General features: G+C 38.3%; 1 protein-coding gene across 3 annotated transcripts in view; it reads left to right on the forward strand.

Moving 5' to 3' along the window:
- Nucleotides 1–15,013, forward strand: part of LOC124776240 (lysine--tRNA ligase) — an 85,212-nt gene that overhangs the window by 16,809 nt on the left and 53,390 nt on the right. For all 3 annotated transcript variants that reach the window (XM_047251104.1, XM_047251103.1, XM_047251105.1), the window contains exons 5-6: nucleotides 1,326–1,571; nucleotides 10,958–11,120. In XM_047251104.1, the coding sequence (XP_047107060.1) occupies nucleotides 1,326–1,571; nucleotides 10,958–11,120 (409 nt within the window). The remainder of the gene's footprint in view (nucleotides 1–1,325; nucleotides 1,572–10,957; nucleotides 11,121–15,013) is intronic.

The following is a 15,013-nucleotide window of genomic DNA, read 5'->3' on the forward strand; positions in this document are numbered from 1 at the left end:
AGAGGGCAAAAACTGTAGAGGAAGACAGAGATTGGAATACGTCAAGCAAATAATTGAGGACGTAGGTTGCAAGTGCTACTCTGAGATGAAGAGGTTAGCACAGGAAAGGAATTCATGGCGGACCACATCAAACCAGTCAGTAGACTGATGACAAAAAAAAAAAAAATTGACTTTCTTCTTCTTCTTCTTCTCCTCTCCATCTCCCTATCTCTGTCACTCTATCTATCTCCATCTCTGACTGTCTATCTCCAGACATTTTTTTAAATACTCCAACTTCCTTTCCCAATTTTTCTCACACTCGTGCATTTTACTGCATTCAGCATTGGCGTGCTGTTCTCCCACCACCCTGCCTCCTTAGAAAGTTATTCCCGTCAGTATGTCATTATTTAATTACCAGTGAGACCACAGCCAGTCTCAGTCCGTGTTGTAAATCACGTCAGCTTACTTTCGTGACAGTATCTTATGCAAGACCATAACACATTATTTCCCCACATTTGTCAATTGACAATCTTTAACCTAACAAACTCGGTATCGGCAATATGTTAAGCCTTCAGCCCAACCCTCTCCTTCATTATTGTAGATTACTGTCAATCTTTTGGCTTACCAAGGACTTTCATGATTTTGTTGTATTCCTTAAATTGTATTGAGTCTTACTTTGATTTTATATTTAACTTGTGGCTGGGGGCTCTGAATTACTTAGCCTCATCATATGCATGCCTCATAACCATACATTTTTCTTTTTGACTGCAAAAATAACTTATATTTTTTAAGATACTGGCATGCTAGTCAAATGTTGGAAGAGTGTAGTGTTAATCTGATTGTACTGGGATGAAGTGACAGTGATTATGGCTCTAAACTCATGCTAAGAAAGGGTGAAGATCAAATTACCATCCATCAATTATCAAGAAGGTTTCGCACCTTACCTGAGGCAAGTGCTGGAATAATTTAGCTGAGAAACTCGTGGCCAGTGTGTTGATAGGTATTAAAATCCTACCTCCTCTTCCTCCCCCATATTTAAAGTAGACTCCAAAAATAAAACATTCTAGTTTTCGTATTCAGGCTTTCAAATGCAAGATATGACAATAAAAAGAACACGTGCTACAACATGTAGGACATCTTTAGCAAAAGAAAATTATAGAAAATATTGACCATATGATAAAAAGTGCTGCTTCTTTCACAAAACTTCTATATGTTCGATTGGTTGTTGCACTGTGTGTGTAAATTTTCTTTTTTTCAGAACAGCTGTCCTGTACTCAGTGTTAGTAAAATCTAATTCTTGAGTTCAGGCTTGCATGTTTCTCATAACTTGTTTTTATTTTTAACAGGAAACTAGGTTTCGCCAGAGGTATCTTGATCTGATTCTGAATGAAAAAGTACGTCAGAAGTTTCATGTACGAGCACAAATTATTTCATATGTGAGGAGATTTTTAGATAATTTAGGATTTCTAGAAGTAGAAACTCCAATGATGAATATGATTGCTGGTGGTGCAACAGCTAAGCCATTTGTTACGCATCATAATGAACTAAATATGGACCTGTACATGAGGATTGCACCTGAGCTTTACCTGAAGGTAAGAGGTAACAACACAGAAAAATAGATTGGAAAAATTTGTTTTCTGTGTACACTTTTACTTTATTCCATTGTAAAGATTATCCTTCTAGTACTGTTATGGTCATCTCCAATGCAGAAACATGAAATGCCCGATATTTTGTAATATTAATTATTGATGACACAGCTATGAAAATGAACTCCAAAACAGCTTCCACTTGATCACTCATTTCCAAAATCCATAAACTCAACAATCATGGATACCTCATTGTAGTTGGTTACTGCAATCCATTAAAATTGTGACTCTTGTTGACAAACACCTCCATCCAACCAGCTGCCTGTGTTCTAGACTCCCAGGCACAAACCACTTCCTGCACAGTCTGTCAACCATCTCCACCCCATAATCACCTGGATCCATACTCCTTACTGTTATTGCCACCTCCTCATACACCAAGATCCCTTACGCTCATGACCATGCAGCTGTCAGATCTACCTCCCACAGCGTCCTTTTAACACCAAACCTATCCCCTCATTCTATAAATGTAACAAACCACATCCTCACTCATAGCTACTTCTCCTTTGAGTGGAAAATATACAAACCAATTTTCTGCATGGCCAAGGGCAATCATATGGCATCCTTACATGCCATCGTGTTTATAGATCATCCAGAACAGGGGTGTCCAAGAATTTGGCTCATGAACCGTGTATTGCCATGAGTGTCATATCGCTTAGCCTCACTGCGTGTTTCCTCCACCACTGCAGCACGCTGTCTGAGCTCGAGAAGGGGGAAACTATAAATGCACCGCATTTAAATGGCAGTGCAGTTGCACAGTGTGTTATTTGGTTTTACATTTCACAAGTTTTCGGTATTATTTAATTATTTTTTGACACACTGAAGGCATAATATAATTTTTATCTGGTGCTAACTGTCGGCATACAGGCAGTTGCAAACAAATTCACAGATCTTCACACTCGAGTTGCAATGTAATTATGACTTAGTTTCGTAATCGAAAAAAGGTCTTTCACCCAAATACATTGATTGAAATATCCCTGCTGAAATGTGGGCTCAAGATGGCTTTCCATGAGGAGCAAAAAGGAGGTGTAAGAAAATCTTCAATACACTGCTGTGCTGTGAGATTGCTGCGGTGACAACCAAAGGGGTCCTACTATGAAATGAAATGGCTCCACAGACCATCACTCGTGCTTGTCGGGCCTTACGGTGGGTGACAGTCATGTTGGTGTTCCACCGCTGTCTGGGGCATCCCCAGACAAGTCTTTGCTGGTCATCAGGGCTCAGTTCAAAGTGAGACTAATCACTGAAGACAATTCTACCCCAGTAAATGGCATTCCAGGCTGAAGAGATGTCTGGAGAAGTCGTGGATGAAGTTGAAATGCCATACTGACTGTCACCCACCTTTCAACCCGGCAACCAGGAGTGATGATCTGGGGTGCCTTTTCTTTTCACAGCAGGACCCCTTTGGTTGTCATCTGCGGTACCTGTATAGCATAGCGGTACATCAATAATATTCTAAGCCTCCTTTTATTCCCCTTCACGACAAGCTACCTTGCCTCCCGAATCCAAGGATTGCTAGCTCAGCACTTCAAGGCGCAGACCTATACCTCTCAGTGGAGAATTTGGAAAAATTAGTCGTCGTACATTGTTTTCGAATAAAATAAAAAAAGCATCACAACAAAAAATTGTGTAGGGAATTCGTAGCCTAAGTTATATTACAATAAAATAAGTATATTCTGGACGAAAGTTGGGGGGGGGGGGCAGGGTGCAGTCAGCTCGGACAACTTCAGGCAGCCCACTAAAAGAATCTGTAAGAAACAAGCGAACTATAGAATGTAATGTCATCACATAACCCTTGTGCTCTCCACAAACCCGTCCCCAGTGTTTAGTATCTGAACTGGTTTTGAAAACTGAGTACCACCTGGATGAGCAGATTAGGCGATTTTTTAGCATTTAAGCTATTGCTAAAATTTTGAGCATTTTTTAAATAAGAAATGCAACCATTGCCTTAGAGGTGAAATTTTTGGTGAGTAAATCAAAGTGTTTTTATACACTGATTGTATTTAATGTTGTTTGTAACAATGTTTACCATACCACTGCCTTGTGAAATGCTGAAATATTGCAACCTCAGAGTTCTACCTGTCTCTAAATGAGTACTCCAGTGTCAACAGTAAGTTGTTATGGTAATGTAATTACGTTATTATTGTAGTGCGTACATATTTTTAACCTACTATAACGCTAATGGATTAATCAAAATCGGTTTTCCTCTTCTTTCTTGTTACAATCTTATCCATAATTATAAACTATTATAACAGCACACCGCTAAAAACAGTTAACAGCAGTACTTACATTAAATTAAACTTCAAGTAAGAACTGCACTGATTAACAAAACAACTACTGGATTCAAGTATAGTCAACAATTTACAATGGTTGGTCTTGGTTAAAGTAGGGATGGATAATAACTGATTGTCCTATCAATATATAGATATTTAAGCCTGTTGATAGCCTTGTTGGCTGTCCATAGTGAGTATTGGTGCGTATGATTGAACATGAAAATACAATGACATTAAAAACCTTCGATTTGAAAGTCTGTACAGTCCACAGTTGGTGTGCCATTCAGGTAGAATCCCCATGGGCATTGAGGCAATCATTCTACTGAGACACCAGGTTGAAGATAGCTATTTGGTGAAATGTTGTGTTCTGCTACTTGAAGAAGTCTTTAACTGCATGCTGCATATCCTCATCCGACAGGAAACGTTGACCCTTCTGCGTCTTTTTTAAGGGACAAAGGTATGACAATCTCATTGAAAATGGTCAGAACTATAGAGCAGATGCTCAGATGTCTTCCACTTGAATTGACGTAATGCCTGCGTTATGACATTTGCAATATGGGATGTGTGGTGTAATGGGCCAGCTGTGTTCCTTACCGCACCATTCCGCAATGGTGGTTTTCAACAGACTTGCCTCACCGTATACATTCTGCATTCTCCAGTGGATGTCTACCCGTGTTTGTCCTTCCATAACCAGGGTAAGAATAACAGCACATTGGTCCTGTTTGGACATGTTTGTTAATAATGTCCCCATAATTAATGTTTCCACATTTACCCCATGCCCATCAGAAAGACATGAATGCCACACTGATCTGTTGCCCACATGCCAGTGGGCATACACCTGCATCAGTGTTGCACTACGTTACATATACACTGCACCAATGCCCTCTAACTGAAACTTTGATTGTCCCATGAATCTTTCAATTTGATTACACAACAAGTAAGTTGTGTGTTATTTCATGTAGGTGACGGGAGAGAGCTGGACCCCCTGGATCCCCCCCCCCCCCCCCCCACTCCCCTTTGGCTACGTCCTTGCTTCCATACCAAAAAATTCACTCCCGTAGTGAGTGCCCACAAGTCGGCAAGAAATCCGTGATGCTGAAGATCTTACTAAGGCCTTCACAGACAGGCAATCACCCAAGCCTAGTTCAATGACAGATTACCATCGCCATTTCTCACACACCAGTAGTCTGACTACCCCTAAGAACCAGCTGCAAAAGAGAACCCCCTTCATGACCTAACATTATACTGGACTGGAACAACTAAACCCTATTCTTTGCCAGCTCTTTGACTGTTTACCATGATACTTGGAATTTAGGAACATTGTATCCACAATCTTCCCAACCCTCCAAAAGTGATCTTTGCCTGTCATGCAATCTATGCAATGTTCTTCAGTCTGTTTGTTCAAAATTACTTTAGGATTAACACTTCACCAATAGCACATGGAGAGGCCGAGCAGAATTGCCACCTCCTGTACAGGTCTCCCACATTATCTGACATGTCATTCAGTTTGCTTGAACTCTCAAACTACTCATTTTATAAATATGGAACTTGCATTATTGTGTTCTTGAAGAGCTGCCGTAAGCTTTCATTTTAGTTTTATTTGTGGCAACAAATTAGACTATATGTAGACAGTTTACAAAAATGCATTGTCTGATGGTGTTACCGATTTTTCGACATCCAAGAAACTTTTTTGTTATTGAAGTTATGTAAACCTATTAAAAGAATGAAATCTTGAAAATACATCAAATTTTCATCTACTCCAATTCAGAACTCACTCTGAGTTATCTAACATGACATAATTTCAGTTAAATATGTCCCCCAGTGGTGTGCTTCGTACTAAGCGGTCACCTATATGGTATCGTAAAGAGAAACAAATTACTTGGTTGATAATTAACCTGTTATTAACATTGTTGATCCATCATATTTATTTGTAATATGACAAAAGTATAAGATTTAGTCGTTTGTATCACATTGAGAAAATGTGTCACAAAAATGGCAACCAGTATTGGGAGAAAGATCAAAAGTGGTATTTAAAAAAAGACATTATTTCAGTAGTGCAATAATTATGTTGTAAACAAAAATACTTATTTTCAAACAAGAATGGAATATGAGAATATTATGCCCACACACACACACACACACACACGTGCATGTTCAGCAGCCAGAGATTCCGGTCACGTGTGAATTGTGTTTACACGTGTGTGTGTGTGTGTGTGTATGTGTGTGTGTGTGTGTGTGTGTGTGTGTGTGTTTCTGAAGGCCTTGTTGGCTGAAAGCTTACTTACTGAAATTCTTTTTGTTGTGCCAGTTTGTGCTCAGCATGTCCGCTATATTGTGAGTAGCAACTATCCTTTTTTGTAAAATTTATTTTGTACAGTATGGACAGAATTCTTGAGACAGGCTTCATTTGGAGTTAGTTAAAATTTCAGAGCTTACAAAAATGTAATTTTCATATGTAGCTGTTGCACACTTCAAACATACAGCTGAATCTGTCTGTACTCCATTTCTATGGCGATAAAGAGAAAAAACTCCACTGATATCACTCTTGTCGCTAGACAGATGCTTGTAGTATCGCTATGACTGACACTGTTGTTATTTAATGAAAGAATCCTCTCCTCCTCTATTATTTAATGAAAGAATAGTCTCCTCCACTACATTTTCCAAAACAGCTCCGTTCTTTAATGCTCTCTGAAAGTTTGTTGACCTCCTTCCAGTCTTGACAGACAATATTCCTAACAGCTTCTTTCATGAGTGCTTAGACTACAGAAAGGGCAAATTTATTATTATTTTTGGCAATTTAATCTTAAATTTGGATGCATATTAACACTCTGGTTGAAATGACAGTGGTGAGGTGGGAGCCTAGCGATTGTAAGCCCATATGTTTTTGCCAGTCAGTCATTTCCTCCTGTTTCTTTGCCATGGTAAGTGCCTAGTCAACAACAACAAAAGCAGTAGCATCTAGAACAACAGCTGTTGATGTTCCCAGATTTTGAATTGCAATCCTACGAACCACTTTGTAAACACAGTGTGGTTCATTTATTCATGATAATTTCCTGTCTCCTGTGATTTAAAAAGCAGGAGACCATTCAAGAGACATTCAGATCTGTACCCTCTGCCATTGCCAATGTTCTATTAGTTGTGTCATTTGCCCAGCCCTGTGTGACTACATGACCAGAATGACCCACATCTCATTAATCCACACTACTTCTTCATTTTTCATGCCACGGATCTCTCTTCGGCATGCAGCTACATTGTCATTCTTCATCAACTGCTTGTGACCACAGAAGTATCTTCAGTAAAATACTAGATCATGTAATACTGTGACTACCTTGAAGAAAAACTATTCCAGGTTACCTTTGGGGCACAGGAAATCTGGATCATCCTGTTCTCAACTTGCAGCAACAATGTACAACACACTAACATTAGGGAACAAACTCCACCTTTGCCAAAATTACAGCAACGCAAAGCAAATCAACCTAGCAACAATCCAAACAAAAAACTCAGTGAAATCTGGCAAAGCAGCCACAAACATGATGAAATTCAAAATGTTGACACTTAACTAAAAGCATCTTCAGGTATTTTTGTATAGCAAATATCGGTGTTTTGGCTAATGGGTGTACTGATGAAGAGTCAGTAATGGCTGAAAATACAATCCCTTGCTGGGTGTCTGATATTCCTTTCTGTTGTATTAATCATAAACATGACAACAAATCACATCATCAACAAATGAATGTGCATTGGTAATCCTTTTACCCATACAGCGTTTACCCAAAAAAAATTTCAAGCTTCAATGTTTTTCCAGCTTCCTTTTATTTCTCAAAAATTTACTTGCCAGTCTTCACAATAGCATTTTTGTTTATGTTCAGAGCTGTAGCTGTTCTGTCGAGTACATTGTTAATGGGGAGCACCTAGCCACCGTGAAGTTTTTCAGTCTCAGAGTGGCCATGTAACATGCAAACCATTTCTGTAGACTGATATTGTGCAGCAGTCCCCTTGCCAAGAGAACAACACAGAGCTTTTTGACTCATAACATTTGAGAAAGCTGTTTCCAACATTGTTCAGTATTGCACAACGAACAACAGTAACAACAAATAAAATAATAGTTCCTGCAACAGTAAAAATGGCAACAAACAAATAACAGGGTGTGACGACAAACAGGACAACAAGTTGCTTGATACCCAAACTCAGTGCAAGCAGGAAGTGTTGTGGCGTTGGGGATGAAAGTTTGGCAATATCAGGCTGTTGCTGCAGTTACAGGTATTGTTGGATTGGTGGAATGTGGTCTTTGCCTTCTGTCCTCCCATATGGACAAACAGCAGGTGCCCATCAGCTCGCTTGCACAGAAAATGGACATAAATTATCCCTTTCACAGTTTTCAAGCGAAAGGCTTAACTGCTGTCAGAAGTATTTCCAAAATCTGTAATTGTATGGGTGGTTCTTAGGACACGATGCTGGAATGGATTGGGCTTGTGTGGGATTGTCACACTGGCGCAATGCTTGGTTTACACCATCTGCTGGTGTTTGATTTGTATACAGGCCATACAACATCTGCACTAAAAAGAAAATTATTAGAAAGCAAAATGGACTTGGCAGTAATTCCAGGCGGGATGCTGTCAATTCACAACCACTTGGTATCTCTTTGAATAAACTGTTTAAGGACAAGCTTAAACACTTGTACATGGGTACATGGACTGGCTTTCGAAAAATGACAGGCAACTGACACAAACAGAAAATATAAAATGTCTTATGTTTGTCACAAGTGTGATGCTGTGTATGAAAAACTGAGCAATAAGGAATTATGTAATTTATATTTTAAACATTTCATAAAATTTGTGTTAAAAGTCTAATAAAATATTGTTTCATATTCCTGCTTTTAATTTCATAAGCATTCTTAAATTTTAAGTGTTGCTATTCATACATTTGAATTCTTCGCTAAAAATCTACTAAGAAAACCCAATTGGCAAGCGTGTTTTTACCTCAATATGACAGATGCTATGTCTTGGGTGTTTTTCTACCAGTGACTAGAAGTGGTTCCTATGAGTCATTAATCACTTACTCTGTTCGTCATAAGAATAATACAAATGCAAACATTACACCATATATTCTTCCGTGTTCACTGTTACCGCATTTAAATCCTATCCGTGTTACAAACTCGAATGGGACAACGGCAGACATGGAAGAATTTACATATCGTGCAATGTTAACATTTGTACTATTCTTATGTTGAATAGTGATACAGTCAGAAATGCAGCATGACAAATAATATTGATTTTTAAATCTCCTGTGACTATAAATTCTGTACAGACAGAAACGTTGAAGGGAAAGGATCAGAGACGTCTAGGAGAAGGGGTAGATTTCGGGAAAGTCACCCAGAACTGCGGATCAGGGGAGATGGGAGGAGAAGGAAACACTGATTGGTGGGTACTGCATCAGACGAGATTGGAAAACCTGAGAGCTTAAAGGTGGAAGAAGGGTAATATGCAGACAGAGATTACTGCTTAAACATCATGAATGAGTTACTAAGAGTGAAAAGCTAAGTGCATTGTACTTAATAGAGGTGAGAGGGGGCGGTGAAAAATAGATGGGAAAGACAATGAAAGATTTGGAGAACTAAATCGGAGTGAAGCAAAGAGTAGTATGGTGTTCCAAGGAAGTGAGCAACACGTGAATATTGATATCTGTGATGTGCACCAGTGGTAACTTCGAATTTTGTTCTGCAAAGCAACAGACCAGCTCTTAGCATAGTCGAAATGAACAACTAATGTGTCAGTATTCTGGGATGTGGCTGATTTTGCTTCTGCTATGGCCTGTCTCTGAATCCTCCGATATGATGATGAGTCATTCCTTTCATGACCCAGTGTCTAACCTCTGTAACAAACCTCTCTGGCCCTACTGTGTTCTTCACCAGCTCTTGTCCCTTCCAAAATGCATAGTTTACATCATTGTCAGTATCCTGAAGGTGTAATGCTTCATCAGTCTTCACTTCAGCACCCGGCTACATTGCACACTCCTGCAACCAGCATGTGGGAAAATTAACAGAAATTTCGTATTATCGTCTTAAATTTGCAAGTTAAAGAAAGCCCATTAGTGTGTGCGGGTTCAACTAAATTTTGACACACTAAGAGGGGCCTTTAATGCAAAACATCTGCCAGGTCTCCAGTACTCTCTCTCTCTCTCTCTCTCTCTCTCTCTCTCTCTCTCTGTACAGTTTTAAGAGTTATTTACGAAATATACATTTTTTCAAAGGGCTGTACCATTTACAAAAATTAAGGTAAAATGAAAATACTTTGTTTCTTAACACTTACGATATATAGGTCTAATATATATTTTTCCTAGAAAAATTCATCACAAGTTGACATGGCCTATATGATTTGAGATGAAATCACCCATAAGTGATTCCTTGTGCTGATTTTGTGTAATTTTTTACAGCCATTCCCTGCAATGCTTGGCAATCTCTGTCCATCAGTACATGAGGTATGCCTGGTTTTGGTTTAGCTGTGGTTGTTCCTTCACATTCCCACTTAATAAAATCACCAACAGTCAAATTGTGCAGCTCTTGAAGGGCTGAGATGTCTCTCGTGGATTTGTTACCCAGATGACATGGAACGACTAGTCCACATTTGTGGTCACTGAGCTCTCCTGACTGACCAGTTTTACTGTTATGCATCTGTACTCACAACACAATACTCATATATCAGTGGGTCGCCCTCTCGTGAGATCTAGTGATCAATTCCGCTTTACATGGGGGTGACCGGATACTTTTGATCAGGTAGTGTAGATGTGAAAAAGTGGGTGAATGCAACAACGGCACTCAAATGTAAATAAAAATTATGGCTGCCATTATAAAGGTTCCAATTTTCCAATGTTGCTACCTGCTGTAACTCTTGGCAATTTTTTGTAGTTACTGTTACAGTTCAGGATCTGTGTTGATATGCAACCTAAGTTTTATTATAATAATAATTATTATTATTAATAGATAGCTCTGACAGAAACAATTACCAATTTTTTACAGATTCTAAACATTACAGTTGTAAATTTCTTGGACATTAATTTGTATTTCAGATGCTGATAGTAGGTGGTATTGACCGTGTTTATGAAATTGGAAGGCAGTTTAGAAATGAAGGTATTGATCTAACACACAACCCAGAATTTACTACATGTGAATTCTATATGGCTTATGCAGACTACAATGATTTAATGCTCATTACTGAGAGCATGGTATCAGGTATGTAGAGATTTTGTTGTTTGCTGTTATTTTTATGATCATTATGCAGGGAAAATATTCCTGCTGGTGATTTCCACTGTCTCACGTACATTATAAGCAGTGGAAATACTCACGTGCAAACGTTTTAATGTAATGACTTAATTTCCAGATTATTTTCTTTTATAATATTCTAAGGTCTGTTTTAATATGAGATATTATTTTTATTCACTTGACAGTTAATAGGCTGAAATTGTGTGTGCATGAAATAAGTGTTGGCTCATATTCTTAAGATACCTTACTTAGGCAACAAATTTAAGTGTAGCTTCAACACTTCAGCAGCATAAAAATTGCAAGTATCTGAATTGCAAATGGAAAATAGTTGGAAATGGCATTAAAATATAATATTTCTTTGTTTGAATTCCAGTCAGATCACAGACAAATTGTTGTCAGACCATTGTTGTAGAAAACATAGCTTAAAAATTTGATAAAATGTATCTTGTTATAACAGAAAAGTATTCAAATATGATTAAGCCAATGTGGCATCATCATAAGAAATGAACAAAGTTATAATTTTACATTGTTGAAAGGTATGGAAAAACAGTGAAATCTAGGCCACAGTGCAGGGATAATAATAATATCAATGGTACTGCTGTTGAGTTGCAACACAAAAAACTCATCAGATGTCACTAATGTACACACCTGTGACAAACATGTATGTAAAATTAACTGAAGACATACGGTTGGATAAAAAATTGAGCTAAAAGTGTTAAAAGTTGTGACAGTAATAAAGTTAAGTACATAAAACTAGGTAAATGAAAATGAGTTTTAAATTGTTAATAAGAAAATGGGTAAGAATAAAATGATTTTTTATATTACTAAAAACAAGGTGGTTGGGAATGTGTGATGTTAAAAAGCTCTCGCTGTAACTTTAGGTACAGTAATCATATAGCCATGCATTGGGGTCAAGGAGCTAACAAAGTTATACAAGAACGGTAAAAAAGAAAAGCCGAACAAACACAATGTAAGATTTCCTTTTCTTGATGCAACGTATCATGAGGTCTTGAAGGGCCCTCTAGCAGTTGTGTTCCTTCAGACAGTACTTGCCTGTGCCGCATTCTGACAACCACGTCAGCAGAGGTTACTGGTTACTTATTCCAGTCTTACATTTTGTTCATTTGGCTTCTTTTTATTATTTACAGGGTGCATATGCCCCGGGAAATTTGGGAAAACCTGGGATTTTTTTAGAATTCTGGGAATTTTTCGTTGTTTTAGTTTTGAGTTAAATTTTTGTAATTTTGACAATAAGGACTGATACTCTAACAAAGACTTTTATGTTAGCCTACTACTGCAAAATAATTCTGCAACAAGAAAACATAAATGAGAGAAGAACACCAATACGAAACTTAAGTTGCAAAGAAAATGCTCCATTTACAACAACAAAACACAGTAAGCACAGAAGGGTCCACTGTCAGCAAAATGTGTCAAAGGGTGTTAGTGCAAAGACTATGCAGTAATTTGTAAAAACAAACAGCTTTTGATGACCACGGTGTCACAACTGTTTAAATCAGGTTCATTTGAGAAGTTGCCAGCAGATTCATGGTCTGCGAAGAGCTGAAGTTGCATAGGGACAGCACTTTTTCCTGCTTCTCATTACTTGAAGTGTGGCTGTTAGATGTGTAAGCAGTAACTGCAGTCAGCTATGTGCTACCTAGAAAAATCTTTCTGGTGCATCCAACCTAACACATTTGCAGATGTGCAGAGCAGTCAAGAGTTGTAGTGGGAAGTAGTCTCCACATGACCTGCATTTACATTTCGTGATTTTGCTGTTCTCACTTCGTTTATAGCAACCATGTCAAATGGAAACAAAACGGATTTCTGTGGCTGGGAGCTATGAAATTAATTACAGGGTGTATACAACCCGGGAGATCCGGGAAAAACCCGGGAATTTTTTTGTCCGGGAGAAAAACGGGAAAACCCGGGAATTTGTTAAATTTTTGTGATTTTGACTGGTAAGAACCAATGCTCTAATGAAGGATATTACTGTATCCCACTTCTGTACAATAATACTGCAGCAACAAAACATGAATGAGTAATAAAAAAAAAAAAAACCTTAAGTCGCAAAGGAAATGCGCCATATACAACAACAAAACACAGTGCTCATACAAGCGTCTGCAACAGCAAAGTGTGTCAAAGGCTTTAGGAAGAATATGCAATGCTTCCTAACAACAAATTGCCTCCGATGAGCGTGACGCGTCAGCTGCTGTAAATAGATTCATTTGAGCTGTTGCGGGCGGGCTCTTGCACATGCGCAGTTGAGTTGCGTATGAGCAGTACCTTCTCCCGCTTCTGGCTAACAGAGGTGTGGCTGGAGGCCTCTGCCTGATATTGCCCCTGTTCGGAAATATCGCAGATCCGGGGCTGACGCACAGAGCAGTCTGAGTTGTAGTGGGGAGGTGGGTAGTCTCCACATGACCTGCGTTTACGTTTAGTGACTTTTCTTTTATAATATTCTAAGGTCTGTTTTAATATGAGATATTATTTTTATTCACTTGACAGTTAACAGGCTGAAATTGTGTGTGCATGAAATAAGTGTTGGCTCATATTCTTTCCTCTCTGTTTATTGCTCTCACATCAAATTAAAATAAAACGGATTTCTGTGGCTGGGAGCTATCAAGTGAATTAAAAAACATTCACATAATTACGGAAGGCTAAAATATGTTATTAGTTTCAGATTTTATTTTATTTCCACCTTTGTGACAGTCAAGGATTAATCACCTTGCAGAACAATGAAGTTATTTTTGTCAGTTTGCTGAAGAAATTTGGCTTTTATTAACCTTATCTGCAGAGGCCGTCAATTCATTTGAAACGAAGTGTTTAATTTTGCACTGTTGGCTAGTTTCAACTGTTCGCTGCATTTCAAGTGCACGTTTTCCATCTTCTAGCTCGTATGGAATTATGCCATAATAAAGAACTAAACATGAGATAATACAGTACTGGTACTCATACATCTGTATCTTGGACATTCAAATGTGCACTAAATAAGCCGAATTATGCATTTTAGTATGGTTCACGAAATTCCGATGCTCTTGAAGTATCCTGTGATATCTTGTTTCTTTCATGTCATAACGCAAGTGCTTTTAATGTTTACATGTTTGAACATACGGGCTTCCTGCATCATCGTAGCTGCGCAAGCGCAGTGACGCCTGTTATCTGGCGCTCTCTGGCAACTGCTGAAGCAAATCAATGTCTAACAGGTCACGGGAAAATATTGCGAATGGTGGTTTGAAAAGCGTTACTTTCAAAGTAAATTTCCTTTTATGCAAGTTGAACTGTGTGCAAGAATGTACGATGAACTTCGTAAATCACAGAGCGTTTGACTCTCATTTAAAAATGAGCTCTTTGAGGACAACCATCTTGAAGAATTTCGAGCCCAGAAGATCAGACATTTATGTCATTACTAAAAACTTTACTGGTACATTTGTGTGATGTATCTTAAAGTGTAACACTCGCAAAAAGATCAACATTATATGTGGAAGCTTAGCTTGTCTTGCAGCTTATTAATCTTAGAGACCAGTATTACATGCGAAAGCTTGTATTTTTCTTGTAGCAACACCATGTATATTAACTTAAACCATTAATTTTTCTTATTTGTGTGTTCGCGCTAAGACTGATCTTGCTATTGGTTGATTACGTCACATGTCCTATGCTGTCATCAGCTGGCGAGATCACGTGACATGAGCTATGACTGTCTTAGAAAAGCGCGTCGCAATCTCTATTTCAATGCTTCAGAAAGTAACATGCCATGTTTGGTGGAATTCTAATTTATATCTTAATAACACGAAAAAAATGCAGCGTATATGTTGCTGCATACAAAGATCTTTCCAGAATGTGTTTTTCCCCGAGTTTCATTTTCT

The sequence above is a fragment of the Schistocerca piceifrons genome, chromosome 2 (assembly GCF_021461385.2).
Source record: "Schistocerca piceifrons isolate TAMUIC-IGC-003096 chromosome 2, iqSchPice1.1, whole genome shotgun sequence".
Taxonomy (NCBI): Eukaryota; Metazoa; Arthropoda; class Insecta; order Orthoptera; family Acrididae; genus Schistocerca; species Schistocerca piceifrons.